General features: G+C 36.3%; 1 protein-coding gene across 1 annotated transcript in view; it reads right to left on the bottom strand.

The window, feature by feature from the left end:
* Positions 1-1,628: 1,628 nt before the first annotated feature.
* Positions 1,629-15,014, bottom strand: part of Ireb2 (iron responsive element binding protein 2) — a 51,318-nt gene continuing 37,932 nt past the window's right edge. Inside the window, exons 14-22 of the mRNA XM_004628699.2 lie at positions 14,224-14,308; positions 13,353-13,509; positions 11,934-12,058; positions 11,003-11,107; positions 10,777-10,919; positions 7,149-7,296; positions 6,945-7,067; positions 5,212-5,397; positions 1,629-4,552 (exon numbers count right to left, since the gene is read on the bottom strand). Of these exons, the coding sequence (XP_004628756.1) occupies positions 4,442-4,552; positions 5,212-5,397; positions 6,945-7,067; positions 7,149-7,296; positions 10,777-10,919; positions 11,003-11,107; positions 11,934-12,058; positions 13,353-13,509; positions 14,224-14,308 (1,183 nt within the window). The 3' untranslated portion in view covers positions 1,629-4,441. The remainder of the gene's footprint in view (positions 4,553-5,211; positions 5,398-6,944; positions 7,068-7,148; positions 7,297-10,776; positions 10,920-11,002; positions 11,108-11,933; positions 12,059-13,352; positions 13,510-14,223; positions 14,309-15,014) is intronic.

Genomic DNA, 15,014 nt, shown 5'->3' with positions numbered 1-15,014 from the left:
GGGGAATGAAGCCTGGAAGACAGAGCCTCCACCAGGCCTTGGCCAGCCGGCTCCTAGGCAGTTGCTTGTAGCTGCAGTCTGTCTCTGGAGTGTAAAAAGGCTGTCCTTTCCAATTAAGCGAGGTTACTTATACACGGGATCCTGCTGAGAATTCTTTAGTCTCAACTTTAAACCGATTGAAAAAAACAAAAAACAACAGTAAGGGAAAAAATGTCACTGGTCTGTCCTGTTACAATTCTGTATATGGTTAGATTTCTAAATTTCTTTGTAAAAATGTTAATGCTTATTTCGACTTTTATAAAATTATTTTTCCTTCATATTCTGTAAGGACTTAAAAGTTCAACATATCAGTATTTGATGGAAAATACCTGTTCCATGATATGCCAAAGATCTTTGATATTTAGACAGATAGGGAAACCAAAATGCATATATTGCAGGTTAATAATAAGCTTCTCTTCTGGAGGGTTAACAACCTAAGTTAGCAGTTCAAAATTGGAGAAAAGGAAGGGCTGCAAGATCAGCCAACATTTTGGCCCTAGCCTTTCAAAGTCAGTGAAGACTTCGGACATAGAACCTGTACTGTAACAACATGTTACTCAGTTGTGCTCCAAATTTTCTGATCAAGATTATGGAGCTACAGAGGAATGTGATCGATGATGTAGAGCGTGCCTGGGGAGAGTCACATGGAGAGAAAAAACATTTTCTCAGGCTTTCACAGAGAGCAAATTGGTCAAGCAATGGCCGTGACTCATCCTCATGGTTGACACTGACAAAGGATCTACAAAGTGCGGTACAGGGCTACAGGATAAATCCTGAGAGAACTTGGATGACCTTATCAGATACAAAAGTTACATTTCTTATTATATAGGTCTTGCTTTATCTTGGTCTTAACCATCCAGCAGAAAAGTATAAAAACGAGGTATATAAAGTAAAGCCATATTAATAAGATGGGCTGTAAAAGGCTCAAGTCAATAACTTCTGAGGATAACCCACTAATATTATAGACTGCTAGACAGTGTTAGATTGTTTAGCTGAATTCAAACACCTATAGTATTTAGATGCCAATAGAATATCCACCTCTGACAGGACAAAAAAAAAAAGGATACAAAGGAAAGATCACTTTGTATTTGTATATACAAAATAGGATAAATATACAGCTACTTTTGCTTAATTCAATGAGAAGAAGTGTACTAATAGTGTTTGGACAGGAAATCCTGTCTGCTTCTTGTACTATGGATAACCACTAAGAAGATAACAATGTACAATGGATTATTGCAAATGTCCTATTAATGTTTTTTTTTCTATTAATCAGTTTTGAAATGGAAAAAAACCCCCACAAAAACCTTTAAACCAATTCTATAAATCTAAGTACCTGTTGGAACAATTCTGAAATTCACCTTTATCTGTTGCCAGGCTATCCTATCCCAGACCTTTACACTGATTTTTCTCATTAGCCTTTGAGTGGAAAAGGAGCAGGTAGACACAGCATGAGAACCACGGATTTATATGGCAGCCACAGGCAACAACATGACCTCTGAACACTTACATAATGTATTGGATGAGAAGTTTCTGGATGGCACTGTGTGTCATTTTCAAGTCACTGCTAAAAACGTAATGAGAGCCAACTGTGATAATACAATTTTCTTTATTAAAAATAATTTACATCATCAGTAACATATACACCATTGTCATCAATTGGACTTTGCCTCCAATATATTTCTATACAATACTTAACATTATTGAACTTAAAACTGTTACACTGTTTTGTTGGCTTTAAATAATAGATAATGATTTGCAGTTGAGATATACAGTTTCATAGCCCTATGTGTAAAATTTGATAGCAAACAGCACTGTCACCCGTTAGGGAAAAACTAAAACAAATCAAAAGCCAAAACACTGAAAAAGCCAGTCAACCCTTTTCCCCGCTGTCTTGTTTACTCCAAGTCAAACTAGACAGGGTGAACACCCAAGTATCTTAGTATTTTATCCTAAACCTAAAAGCAAAAGGTGTCTTAATTTAACCACAGAAAATGTCAAATTTTTCTCATCCCGTCACATGTCAATGAGAAGAGGTTGCATACGTCATTGTCACTGAACACACGAACATGAGGAGTCAGATTCAGATAGCAGCTTTACAGCTTTTAGTACAACTATTAGGGAAAATCCAGGCAATGCGGCTGAAGGAATTCTGCTCCCTTGCAACCAAGTGTCCTCAATGGAAACAAAGACAGAAAATGACAACTGTCACCTTGAGACTTTTAAGGTATAAACAGTAAAGGCAATTCAGTGGCTGTATGACATTTAATAGGACTAACAATATCCAAACATATGAAAATAGCAATGTTACATAGCATGTTTTTCCTAAGATAAATGTTGCTGTTGGTAATGACCTTTGAAATTGTACTTTTAAGTTCACAACACTGATTTGCTTTTAAGTAGTGTGCCTACACACTTTTTTTTGGTAAAACAAAATTACCGCATACAGTCAACAAAGGAGGTGAAAAACAAAGGCCCATTCTGCAGCATTTGGCAAGAGGCAGAATTATATGATGTACATAAGGGGGAATAGGTTAAAACTCTCCTCCCCAACTTAAAACCATGCTCACCAAACTTCTACTTCTCTGTATATGAGCAAGAGATTAAAAGAACCTTGATTTTGTTCCTGGAATACAGGTTTGCTTGTAAATGTCCACGTTTAAGCCATCACTAGACAGCTTTATCACCACTTCTTGATCACTGTGTGTGATGTCCATAGATTATAGGTAGAATATACTTTCAAAGTAACAGTTTCTTCTTTCCCATACAATCTGGAATTATCATTTCTTCATAGCATGTAACAGGTATTTTAACATTCAATCTTTAAATTCACCACCACAAACTCATGTAAATTAAACACATGCACTGACAGATACATAGCATGTATCAAGACACAATATGATTTGAAAGGACCAAAAAAATCATCAAAAATTTAAATAAAGACAAGAAATTATCAAATTCTAGTCCAACTCACTGTCTAAATAAATATTTACAAAATGTTTTAAAAAGACTATGATTGATTATGTGCAAAGTTCTCAGGTCTTTACCCACTGGTTTGGTAGCATCAGCATTTTAGCTTAAAATAAGCAATTTATTTTGTGCAATGTGAGCTAATTCTGAACTAGAGGATCTTAACTAAGTCATATGAAGATCTCCATGTAAAACAGAAACAAAAATATTACCTTAATCTTTTGCTGCTAAACTTAATTTCTTAACTAAGGAAAGGTATATGACCTTCTGACATTAATTATCCAACTTGTTGTGTAAGCTGCCAAATGTCTTGACAGAACAAACATTTGATGGAGTATGATAGAAAAACACATTGAAAACATGTGACACTCAGCAATAATTTAATTTATAGGTCAGTTTTGGTTAAAACCAAATAAACCATAAAAAACCTAATAGAATAATGTACTCTTGGTAAAATAATGATTTGAAATGACAGGAAATAAAATAGCAACATTCAAAAAATGCTTAGGGGTAAGGGTAAATATAATTTAGGGTAGATAATTTAAAAGAAATATGGCTACCATTTACTGATCCAAGTTCTCTTTAGCTTCCACAAGATGAATGTCAGTTGGTGATATCTAAATTAGGTTACAAAAAGTTCTTATATCACATTAGATGCGCAAAATAAGCTAATCCAATTAACAGAATGACATGAGATTTGCCATAGAGTACAGCAGCAAAGTACCAAAAACTTAAGTGCTGCATCACAGACACCCATCCTTCACTACTAATGCATGCGCGACAGAGCTGCTTGTATCCTACAATGGTCCAAATGCAGATTTGGAGGACACTTTGGCTGCACTGCACGGGATGATTGTGATCAGGGGCAAGCTTTCTCCTTTTAGTGTGATTGAGACTAGGGATAAACCTGGCTTTAATGACATACTAACAATGCCAACTGTGTCCAGCTCAATTTTGAAAAAGAACTGATGTACTTAAAAATCCACTTATAAATCAGATTCTAACTTCCACAATTTTAAGTCTACTCTGGGTTCTTATATTTCAATCTGCTACTCTTCAACCAACAAACAGTAGTACAGTTTTATAGGTGCAAAACTAAACAAACAAGGTTACTCATGTAAGAATCTTCAACACAAGTCAAATTCGGCCTTTATTTACAAAATGGTCTGATAAAATATCCCCACCCACCCATACTTACAGGTTTCTTCCACAACACACGTCACACGTTGATTTTAGCAATGTTAATAGCACCATTCGTGTATGATTTAAGATCAAGAAGATTTCACTGCAGTCACTACTGTGATTCATAATCATTTACATCCACAGATGACAGAGGTGAACGCACTGGGACCCCTGCAGCTCCATGCCAGGATTCCCGGTCTAGCGCAGAAGGCTTCAAAGTTAAGAGTTTCTAAAGATCCAGGGCCAGCAGATACTAGGAGAATTTCCGTGCCACAAAGTTTAATAATCCTCTGTGTTTGTACAGTGTTATTTCCACGTCATTTTCAAATGAAGCAATCACGCTAAATACTTTTCCGGTACTTGTCTTTAAAAAAATAATAAAAAAATCTTGTATGAGAGGTAAAAGGATATCTGTGTTTATATTCAATGATTAACTGCCACATATTCTGCCTGATGTCCCTGGTTCTCATTTCATAAATTCTGACAGCCTGAAAACTCTTCTGCTGCTTCAAAACCATCTGAGATAGCGAGTAGAAAGAGATATTTTTACCTCTAACTTTAAATGAGAAATATTACACTGCAGAGACCATTCAAAGGATTTAGATTTTGACTTACTATCTGTGAGTTACTATTACCATTCATATTCATTTTACATTAACTATTCACTGGACCTCATGCATGGCATTCTGCCTTTTTCCCCTTAGTTGTAAAGTCTGATCTTTAATGCTCAGCTTTTTTCTGCTTTTTAGCATATACACCTGTATTAAAACACAGCTGAAAACCAGGATGAGAAAGCATGCGATCTCTAGGCAAGATTCCCCTTCATATGTCTCTTTGGACTAAGCATTCAGTTTTTTTTTTTACATTGCCTCAGAACATGAGCTGTATAACAAAGTCACAGTGCACAAGTAATAGGACCATCACAAACGACAACGTTCAAAAACTATGTAATTTTCAACTGTCTATTTATAACCATCTCTTTGAGCAAAAAGTGCACAATCACATATGAGAATTTAGAGATACCTTTATATTTAATGTTATTCCAGGAGACAGTTCTTCAGGAAATGTTAAGGAAAATGTCTCTCTGCCAGAGAGGCCCAGGATGTCTGCACTTTCTCCTGGAAGGAACTGAAGTGGAGCTATGCCGATTCCAATCAAATGATCTTTGTGTATTTTTTCATAACTTTCAGCCAAAACAGCTTTTACACCCTGCAACAAATATATATTTTATTTCTTCTAATCACTTCTAAAAGTTGATTTATTGGGCATTTCAAAGGAAAAACATCAACTTTGGGTTTTGGTATACATTTTTTTATATAATGCTCCATACTGTGGTCAATATTCTATCAACATTTACAGAATTCTTTCATAGGTGACTTTTCTGTGCTTTAAAAGAGCTTCTGTGCTATGCTGCCTCCTCCCTCTGCCCTGGCCACTCCAGGGTCAAGTGCTGGCTGTGCCACTCAGCACACACAGACGCTGGCTATGTGGGAGAGCTGCCTTGCTCTAAAGTGACTCTCACAGTCCGTTCAGCATATATGTTAACCAGCAATTTCTCTTATGGTAATACTTAAAGGAAAAAAAGATATAAATCCACAGCTGCAAAATGAACAGGATGAGAAAGTTTTATAAATATTTAATAAATAGAAATGGGAACCTACAGAATGATGAACTGAAATTAGAGAGTGGTTTCAGAAAGTTCTGAATCTGTGCAATGTAGAACCCAGGAAAGCCTCCCATATCTTGGAGCACTATGGGTTCTGGTTAAAAACCGATGAAGAGCAGCCAGACCCTAAGCTCAGCCTCCACTTCAGAAGACTTAATGCTCATTCCCTGGAGAGGTTCTCAACCTGTGGTTCTCAACTTTTCTGCTATTGTCTAAGGTGAGACGAGACTTTTAGGACTTTTTTCTTTAATCACCTCATCTTCCTCATCAATCCTTTCAAACTTTTTATCTAGATTGTGTATTTATTTATGCATTATTTATTTGTACTTTATACACAGAGAAAGGTTTTCTTGTACGACTTAACAGTTTTTGCCCCTTGGGGACCATCATGCGTACTTTACAAGCCTGAAAAATGTAGCCTTGAGAATACCAGATCAGAAGCTGAGACTGGCTGACACCTGGAGTACATCTCCTTTCTTTAAGAAACTAAATGGCCTCAAAACAAATGTAAACAGATAATCACAGACAGGTGTCTGAAGGGGAAACAGCTTAATATCCTATCATCATTGTGAGGCCCAAACTGGCAGGAATCAGCCACAGATCTTAGTGTCTAAGTGGACAGCCAAGGATCACTACTAGGCAGCATCACAACACAGTCAACTATCCAATAGTGTGCAACCCTGTCTCAGATGTGGCTCCATAGTAGACTGCCTGTCCAGCCAAGGTGAAGAAACACTCTAAAAGAAAAACAACACCATCAGGTCCTATCTGGAGGTGGCAGGGGTCAAAACTGGCCCAAGACTTCTGCGTTTCTTAACTCCTCAGTGGAGCAATGTGGAGGAAATTAAAGGACTGTTTAAAACAGAATCCCCTATCCATACTGACTTCCACACATAAAGAAAGACATAGGCTGACTCAAATTCAGAATATTAACACGCAAATAGTTGAGTACAAAATACCATCTAAGATAATTTAAAACTCATAATTCAAAACCCAAATCATAAAAAAAAATTCAAGTAAACTCTGACAGGCTATTACTGATAAAAAGGAGTATTAAAATGTCTTTTCAGCTTGAGATAAGAATTCATACCAGTAAATAGGGTCCTTTGGCAGCCCAGTCTCTTGAATTTCCCGAACCATACTTCTTTCCTGCTAGGATAATTAGAGGGATACCTTCTTTCTGATATAGCTCCGCAGCTTCAAATACATCTAGCTGTAGATTAAACATACAAAATTCCTTAATATAGAATTTAAGCCAGGAGCATTAGCTTGAATACTTTACACACAACCTTACCGTCTGTCCTGATGGAAAATGAATTGTTTTGGGAGCTGGCTTCCCAATGAATTTATTAAAAAGCTTGATGTTTGCAAAAGTGCCTCTTGTCATCACTGCATCATTACCTCTTCGGGCTCCGTAAGAGTTGAATTCACGAGGGGTAAGGCTAAAAGGAAGTTACGAAAATCAGTTTTCATTCCAGGTAGAAAATGACATAATGCTACAATATACTCATAGATCCTTTGTTTCTTCTATAATCAACCTGTTAGATTAAGTTGAAGCAGACTTTAGATATCATATTTTAATATCAGTCACTTCATAGTCAAATGTCCTTAAATTTTCCATACTTTTTTTTGAGAGTGGGGTTCTAGGTATTAAACCTAGAGCCTTCACATTAGCTGTGGTTCCAGCTCTTTAAAAAATATTTTAATTTGAGACAGGCAGGGTCTCAATATGTTGCTGAGTTGCCCAGGCTAAGCTTGAACTTGCAATTTACTGCATCAGTCTCCCAGATTGCCGGGCTTACAGATGAGTGTCACCATGCTCAGCTAGGGTATCTGTTTTAGTTTTCTTTGCCTATGGTAGACTGTATTGACTGTGTCTCCATGCTATCCTTCAACAGGGTCTATCTTCTTGTTTGATGTAAACCAGGTATCAGACTCAGTGATTTCGTAAGATTTAAGTTTTTACTTTTTTTTTTTTTCATTTATGTATCTGGTAAAGGGTCTCATACACAGCTCAGACTCATAGTGATCCTCCTGTTTTCAGCCTTCCCAGCACTGGGATTAAAGGAATGCATCACCACACCCAGACTTGGTCACCAGCTTGGTGTGTCCGGGGATGGGGCCGGCACGGCATTCGGGACCAGGGATCAAACCCTGGTCTCTGTGCTTGCCAAAGCAGGAGCTTAGTCTGCTGAGCTATCTCGTCAGGCCTGTTTTTACATTTCTGGCAACAACGCTTGGCAGTTGCATACATTTCCACTGGAAGGCACATGCCATACAACTGTCTTTTCCTGGAATCTTAGCAGTGATTACTTATCATTGTCTAGATTTATTATTTCATTAGAGAATGTTGTGATACTCAATTCAATCATATCTCCTAATTTTTTGGCTGGAAAATTTTGAGACAGGGTCTCAATATATAGTATAGGCTGGCTTTGAACTCACTTATGTAACCCAGGCTGGTCCTGAACTCACAGCAATCCTCCTGCCTCAGCTGGGATTACAGGTGCATGCCACCACACCTGGCTGGAAAACTTTTAAAAAGACAAACTGTCCTCTATGAGTGATCTGGTTAAAGTGACATACATTCCAAAAAGAAAATCTGGTTAAAGATTTGATTTGCTTAACAGTTTTGAAAATAATGAGCTGATGCCCTACCATCTTAGAAAGGTATCTAACATGGTAACTCCTGCTTTTATCCTTTCAGTATCAAAGGATAAAATGATACTGACTCCTGAATTTAAAGTTATCTATTACGTTTTAGCATATTCCATTACTACTTTTATCGATGTTCAACATGTCCCACCTGTGAGCAGTGACAAATTCAAGTCAGCTCATGAGCCCTCCAGAAGAGCTCAGTGGTACCTGGTGGCTCCCAATTTTTGGCCTAAGGTATCTAGAATCATACTGTGCATTGTCCAGTCCCAGATCCAGAATCAATCCTTCCTCCAAGCAGTGCTGGTAGCCTGCACTGGAAATGGTATTCAGGAACCATACCCTCAGCGCTAAGAATGTTCGTTCATCCCCACTCGGTTAAATATAGCAACAATTTCTTTTTTTAAGGGATAAGAAACAATGGAATAGAAGTATCAACAATCAGTAACTGAATTTTATCAGCCTCTAATTCAGTCTTAAGGCAGAGGCAACAATACTCTGAACTTACACAATTAAACTTCTTTCTTTAGGGTCAGGAGTGGTGGAGGTTTGGGTATTTTTTTTTAAATACCAGAAATCAAACTCAGGTCTTTGTGCTTACCAGGCAGATGCTACACCACTGAGCTATGTCCCCAGCTGGGTATCTTTATTTTTAGAAAATTTTAACTCATAATTACTGGAGGAAATGTGCTCAAGAAATCACAAAAAATACAAAAATTGTATTTTGGAGAGAAGTGGCAACTGGTTTTCTTTCATGGGAGCTTTCATTTGTGTCACAATTGACACAAATCATCACCAAAAACATATTAGGAGAAAAAAATTTTATTTTTTAACTACTTTATAATAAAAGCTATGCAACAGTATATTACTAATGTTAAACCAATTCTATAGCCCTGATTTTTTAAGATTTTAATGAAAAATTCAATCATTTGAAACACTGAAGCTCCCAAAAGCTAATCAAGCATCAGTAATGCAAATTCTGCCTTCAGTGCTTCATATATTAAATTGGTTAAATAGAGCACAAAAATGGAACAAAACCTTCTTAGTTTTAAATTTTTATCTCGTATAAAAATAGCATTTACCTTTAAATGTTTACTGCCTACCCCCTTCTACTTTGAGAATTCTAATTATATGAATATAAGTTTCTTCATTTTGGCACACAGAGAACTATTATATGACTGATTTATAAACTTTTCATGTTTTAGACAATTTTTATTGTTATATTAAGTTTGTAAATAATTTTTTACATTGTGCAATCTATTATTTATCTCATGTATTCATTTCAGAAATCTTTTTCTAAAATTCAGTTTACATCTTATATCTTTCACATTTCAGTATTTGTCTACAATTTTTAATTTGCCATATAGTTATTGATTTTCAATACAGTTAATGAGTACAAAAAATAATAAATTTAAAAAATGGCATTTACATTCAGACTTATTACTGCCATAAAATTTTAGGCTCAAACAGCCGAAGTTGGGAGTGAGGGAGAAATAAAAAGAATTAAGACTTATTATGTACCTGTACTAACTCCCATTATAATTACATACTGCAAAGATGTATAAATAGTAAAAAAAAAAAGTTGACTTTTGAAACATATCAACCATGGCCTTACAAGTGAACATTTCATAGCCCATGACATACAAGTTTACTGTACTCCAAAAAAAGAGAAGCTAGTTAGAACCCAGTGATTGAACTTCGTTTAGTGTATCAAACAAAGCTGACTTTTCAACAATGTAGCACTGAAAAAGAATAAACTTGTCTCTAATCAGTCATTTATTTAAACTGTAAGGCTCAATATAAAATAGCAACTTCAGCTGCTAAAGTTACAAGGTAAGACTAATATTACAGGTGCTCAGTTCTGGCTCAAGTTAAGGAGAAACTCTTCATTTAATGGAAGTTCTGTTCCTGCAACTAGGTTGTAACTGAATTGGTTGCTAAATGACGAACTGAATACAAATGCATATTACAATATTCAGAACAAAGGAAACTCCAACTTGATGACTTTGTTTTTATTTGCATAACTCTTCAGTGGTGCTATAATGTGTAACAATATAAGATTACCTACTGTATTATCCAGACAATCAACAAAAATTATAGTAGTATGTAAGACATTAAGGTTCTATAAGTAACATGTATGGCACTGCACAACAAGGAGTATCTGTATACTAACAATCAGACATTTATTTACTGGATAAAACAACACGATCAAAAGCAGAAGATTCTTAAGAGAGAGGCAAGACTGCCTCAAAACCACATGTACATACCCTCTGTTTGTTAAATATTTGGCTGCAGCACTACTCCTAGCGATGCTTCCAGCAGGCGATATATGATCTGTTGTCACAGAATCTCCCAAATGCAGCAAGACATGGGCATTTTCAATAGGCTGGAGTGCAACAGGCTCTTTGGTCTGCAAAGCAAAGCTCAAAGCATTTAACTCCAGTTTTTCAATCCATAGTAATCTTGTAAGAGCAAAAGTTAAAGACTACTTACAAGTTTATCAAAAAATGAAGGACATCTGATGTAAGTAGACTTCAAGTCCCATGGAAATAAAACTGAGTCTGGTGCGTCTAAGGAATTCCACCATTTATTTCCAATCTGTAAAAAATGGTTTTTGTTGATGAGTTAAAAGAAAAAAAAGATGAAAGAAAGTGAGAGGCTTATGAAAAGACTGGGGGAAAAAAAAAAAAAAAAAAAAACTTATCCATTTACAAAGCTAAAATAGTGCATTCTATAAAACCAGGCCATTTTTTTTTGGGACAAAGTAACAAAGAAACCAAGAAGCACCTAGAAGAGTACTTGGCTCATGGCTACAGCAAAGATTTGTCAAATGACTGCTTTTTCTGCCATCACATTCATATTGGTTTTTAAAAAGTAAGTCTGTACATGTGTATATTTATAAGCACATAAAAATATCTCTAAAAAGTTGCTTTAAAAAAGTATTACAGGTTGTTCTAGAGAAGCAAAGCGCTGGTTAGGGAAATCAGTGAAAGCAAAATGTCACTGTATGCTGGTTTCTTCTGAATTCTGAACCATGTGGATGCGAGTGACTACCAGCATAGTTTCTGTAAACTGTGCCCTCATCCAGGATGTGAGTGTAAGTGGTGGCTATGTATTTCCAACAAGTAAACAGAATCGATTCCAGTATCTAACCTATTTTCTGTGTAATTAGCAATTCCAGATACAAGCTGGTCATCAGTCATTAAAGCACTGTTTATTTATTTATTTTTGGCAGAACCGGATATTGAACTCAGACCCTTGCGTTTGCCAGGGAAGCGCTTATTCTACTGAGCCATCTCCCTGGCCCCTAAACACTATATATTTAAATTAATGTAATTTAAGTTTGTGTTCTATTCAAAAACAAGATGCATGAAATATAATATACTGCAGCTTTACTAAATTTGAAAGGAAAGAAGATTCTTACTTCTATCTTCTCTTTTAGTGTTTTAAACATGGAAAAAACAACATGTTCTTCCTCTATCTGATGAACTTCTTCTCTAGTGGGCCAAATATCATGCAGGTAAATTTTCTTGCCAGTAGAATCAGTACCTGGTTAAAAGATATTAATGTGGTATTCAGTAAGCAAATGATTCAACAACAGGGTGTTTCAGGCTCAAGCAACTGGAAAAATTGGCAGCACATTTTATACTCTTCAGACATATACAAAAAACAGTAATTAGGCAAAATTATAAGTATTTGTAACAAATTAAAACAGTAACTGCTTCTTTCCATAGATCATCAGAACAGTACAGTTTTTTGGTTTTTTTTTTAGTGGAACCGGGGATTGAACTCAGGTCCTGCTTATTCTACTGAGCTATCTCCCTGGCCCCAACAGTACAGTTCTTCAAAACCATCCTGCTTACATACCTAGATAAATCTCTTTCCCCTACTCCCTTCTCCTGTCCTTCTCAACTCAGTAACTCTTTCCTTTTGAATAAGCTGATTCCCTTTTAATAGTGTGTACTGTACCCTTCACATTCCATTTTTCTCTTCCAGGTTCTCACACTAAGGAGAAAATATGATGTCTGCACAAGCAGGTCTGATTTATTCACTTAAAAGTATGTTCTCTAGTTGCATCCATTTACTGACAAGACTCAAATATATCCTGTTTTATAGCGGAATAATACTTAATTATGTAAAAATACCACATCTCCCTTATCTATTCTTCAATTGCATCTGGGTTGTTTCCAGGATTCAGCTACAACAAATTGTGCTGCTATAAACATGGGTATACATATATCGCTGTGGTACAAGGTTTTCAGTTCTTCTGGAAAAATATCTAGGAGGGGTATATCTGGCTTGAATGGGATCTCCAACCCTAGCTTTTTAAGGATTGGATTTCTGCAGTGGTTGTACCAGTCTGCACTCTTACCAGCAGTGGACAAAGGTTCCTTTTTCTCCACAACCCCTCCTCCAGCATTTGTTATTGGCTGACTTCTTGATGTCAGCCATTCTTTCTGGGATAAGATGGAATTTCAGTGTTGTTTTAATTTGCATTTCTTGAATGACCAACAATGTTGAACATTTTTTCATATATTTACTTGCCATTTTATTTCTTCCTTTGAGAAGGGTACATTCATCTCAGATACCCACTTTTGAATTGGGTCTTTGAATTTGGGGGGCCTGATTTTTTTATATTCTTTGTACATTCTAGATAGAAGGCCTTTGTCTGGGGGACACTCGGCTATAATTTTTTCCCAGTTTTGTTTTTTTTTTTTAAACTCTGCTGGAGATATAATTTAATAATGGATCATCTCAGAAAGACTTAAAAAATAACTTCTAGGAGGAAAAGCGCTTGCGCATGTGCACACACACACACACACACACACACATGAAAACATACCTAAAGGTTCTGTCTGGAAATCTATGTTCACTGTCCCTGCTATGGCATAAGCCACCACTAAGGGTGGAGAGGCAAGATAATTGGCACGAACACAATCACAAAGACGACCTTCAAAATTCTTGTTTCCAGATAAAACTCCACAGGTAATCAAATCGCCCTAAAAAAAATACCATACAAACAAGTACATTTAATTCAAGATAATCATATAAAAGTAATATTATATATTAGCTGGGTTTTTTTTTTTTTTTTTTTTTTTTTTGGGACAGGGTCTCACTATGCAGTTCAGACTGGCCCTTGAACTCACTTTATAGCCCAAGCTGGCCTTGAACTTGCAGTGATCCTACTGCCTCAGCCTCCTGGTGCAGGGATCATAGGAATGTGCCACCACATCCAACTATACTATAGTTCTGAAGGCAAAACAACCAAAAAATTTATCACTATAAATATTACAAATAAAACTTTAAAAAAGTCTTTATATTACAAGGACAGATTTTAAAAATCTAGCAACAAACAGTGGCATGGTGATAAGCATTGGAATTCTAGCACCTAGCACTCTGGGAGGATTAGGTAGGAGGACTGGCAAGTTTCAGCTCAGCCTGAAAAATCTTCGCAATTTAGTGAGACCCATTCACAGAAATAAAAAGGTAAAAAGGACTGGGGACTTGCAGCTCAGTATAAGAAGTACCGGTTCCTCTGGTGCCCCCCTCAAAAAATAATAATCATCATCTTGGAATCCTTTTAAGATTAATAGATTCCTCTTTCAAAGAGGTGTAGGGACAACAGAAATATAAACATATCAATATATTTTCTATAATTCAGTAACAGGAAAACTAAAAAATCCCGCACAGATGTCTTGCCAATTTGTTTTTACCTGTTTTACTGCATTTAAAACTGCTTCTGATAACGGTGCTGTATTGCCCACACATGTCGAACATCCATAGCCAACAATTTCAAATCTGCATTTCAAAACGAAATGTGACTGGAGAGCACATTGCATATGTAATGAAAAGACAAGGGTTATCTTGCATTTCCATCTCTAATAATCACCACGATGCAGGGAGTAACCCTCACCAATATATTTACTCTCCGGTGTTATGAACAATCAATTCACTCTTGGGTATGGTCCCTGTGCTGAATGCAGCAAAACTCTCAGAAGCCATGACATTTCACACACTATCATAAGTCAATAGCACTTGTCACTGTCCACAACAAAACTCAAGTATTACCTCCTGGGAATGCCATATAATGTTTTAAAAAATAAATCACACTGCACTTCCATCCTAACAGTTTGCTAACACTGTAAAATATCAACATGACCTGGCTACAATTTTACTGAAGAACCAAAGAAGCAAGTAGGTACTGCGATCTGAGTAAATCTTTCAATGTGCAGTCAAATTAATCCAGGAAGAATCTCTGACAGCAATTCTACAGTGGCGTAACTTAGGGTCAGATCCCAAGCACAATTCCCTGAATTACTTTCAGTTACTGCTCTAAAAGCAGAAATCTAGACTTTACATAAGAAAAAATAGTATATATAAGCAAAGTATTTCAAAACAACCTTGAAAACACAACTAGCATCAATTCTGATCACCTAAGAAATGGACAAGTCATTTTCTCCTACAGAGACAGTGTGACAAAGTATCAGAGACCCAAGACCAATAA

Source organism: Octodon degus, unplaced genomic scaffold (genome assembly GCF_000260255.1).
Source record: "Octodon degus isolate 3935 unplaced genomic scaffold, OctDeg1.0 scaffold00026, whole genome shotgun sequence".
NCBI classification, from domain to species: Eukaryota; Metazoa; Chordata; class Mammalia; order Rodentia; family Octodontidae; genus Octodon; species Octodon degus.
The sequence above is the reverse complement of the archived record's forward strand: the minus strand, read 5'-3'. Positions and strand labels throughout refer to the sequence as shown.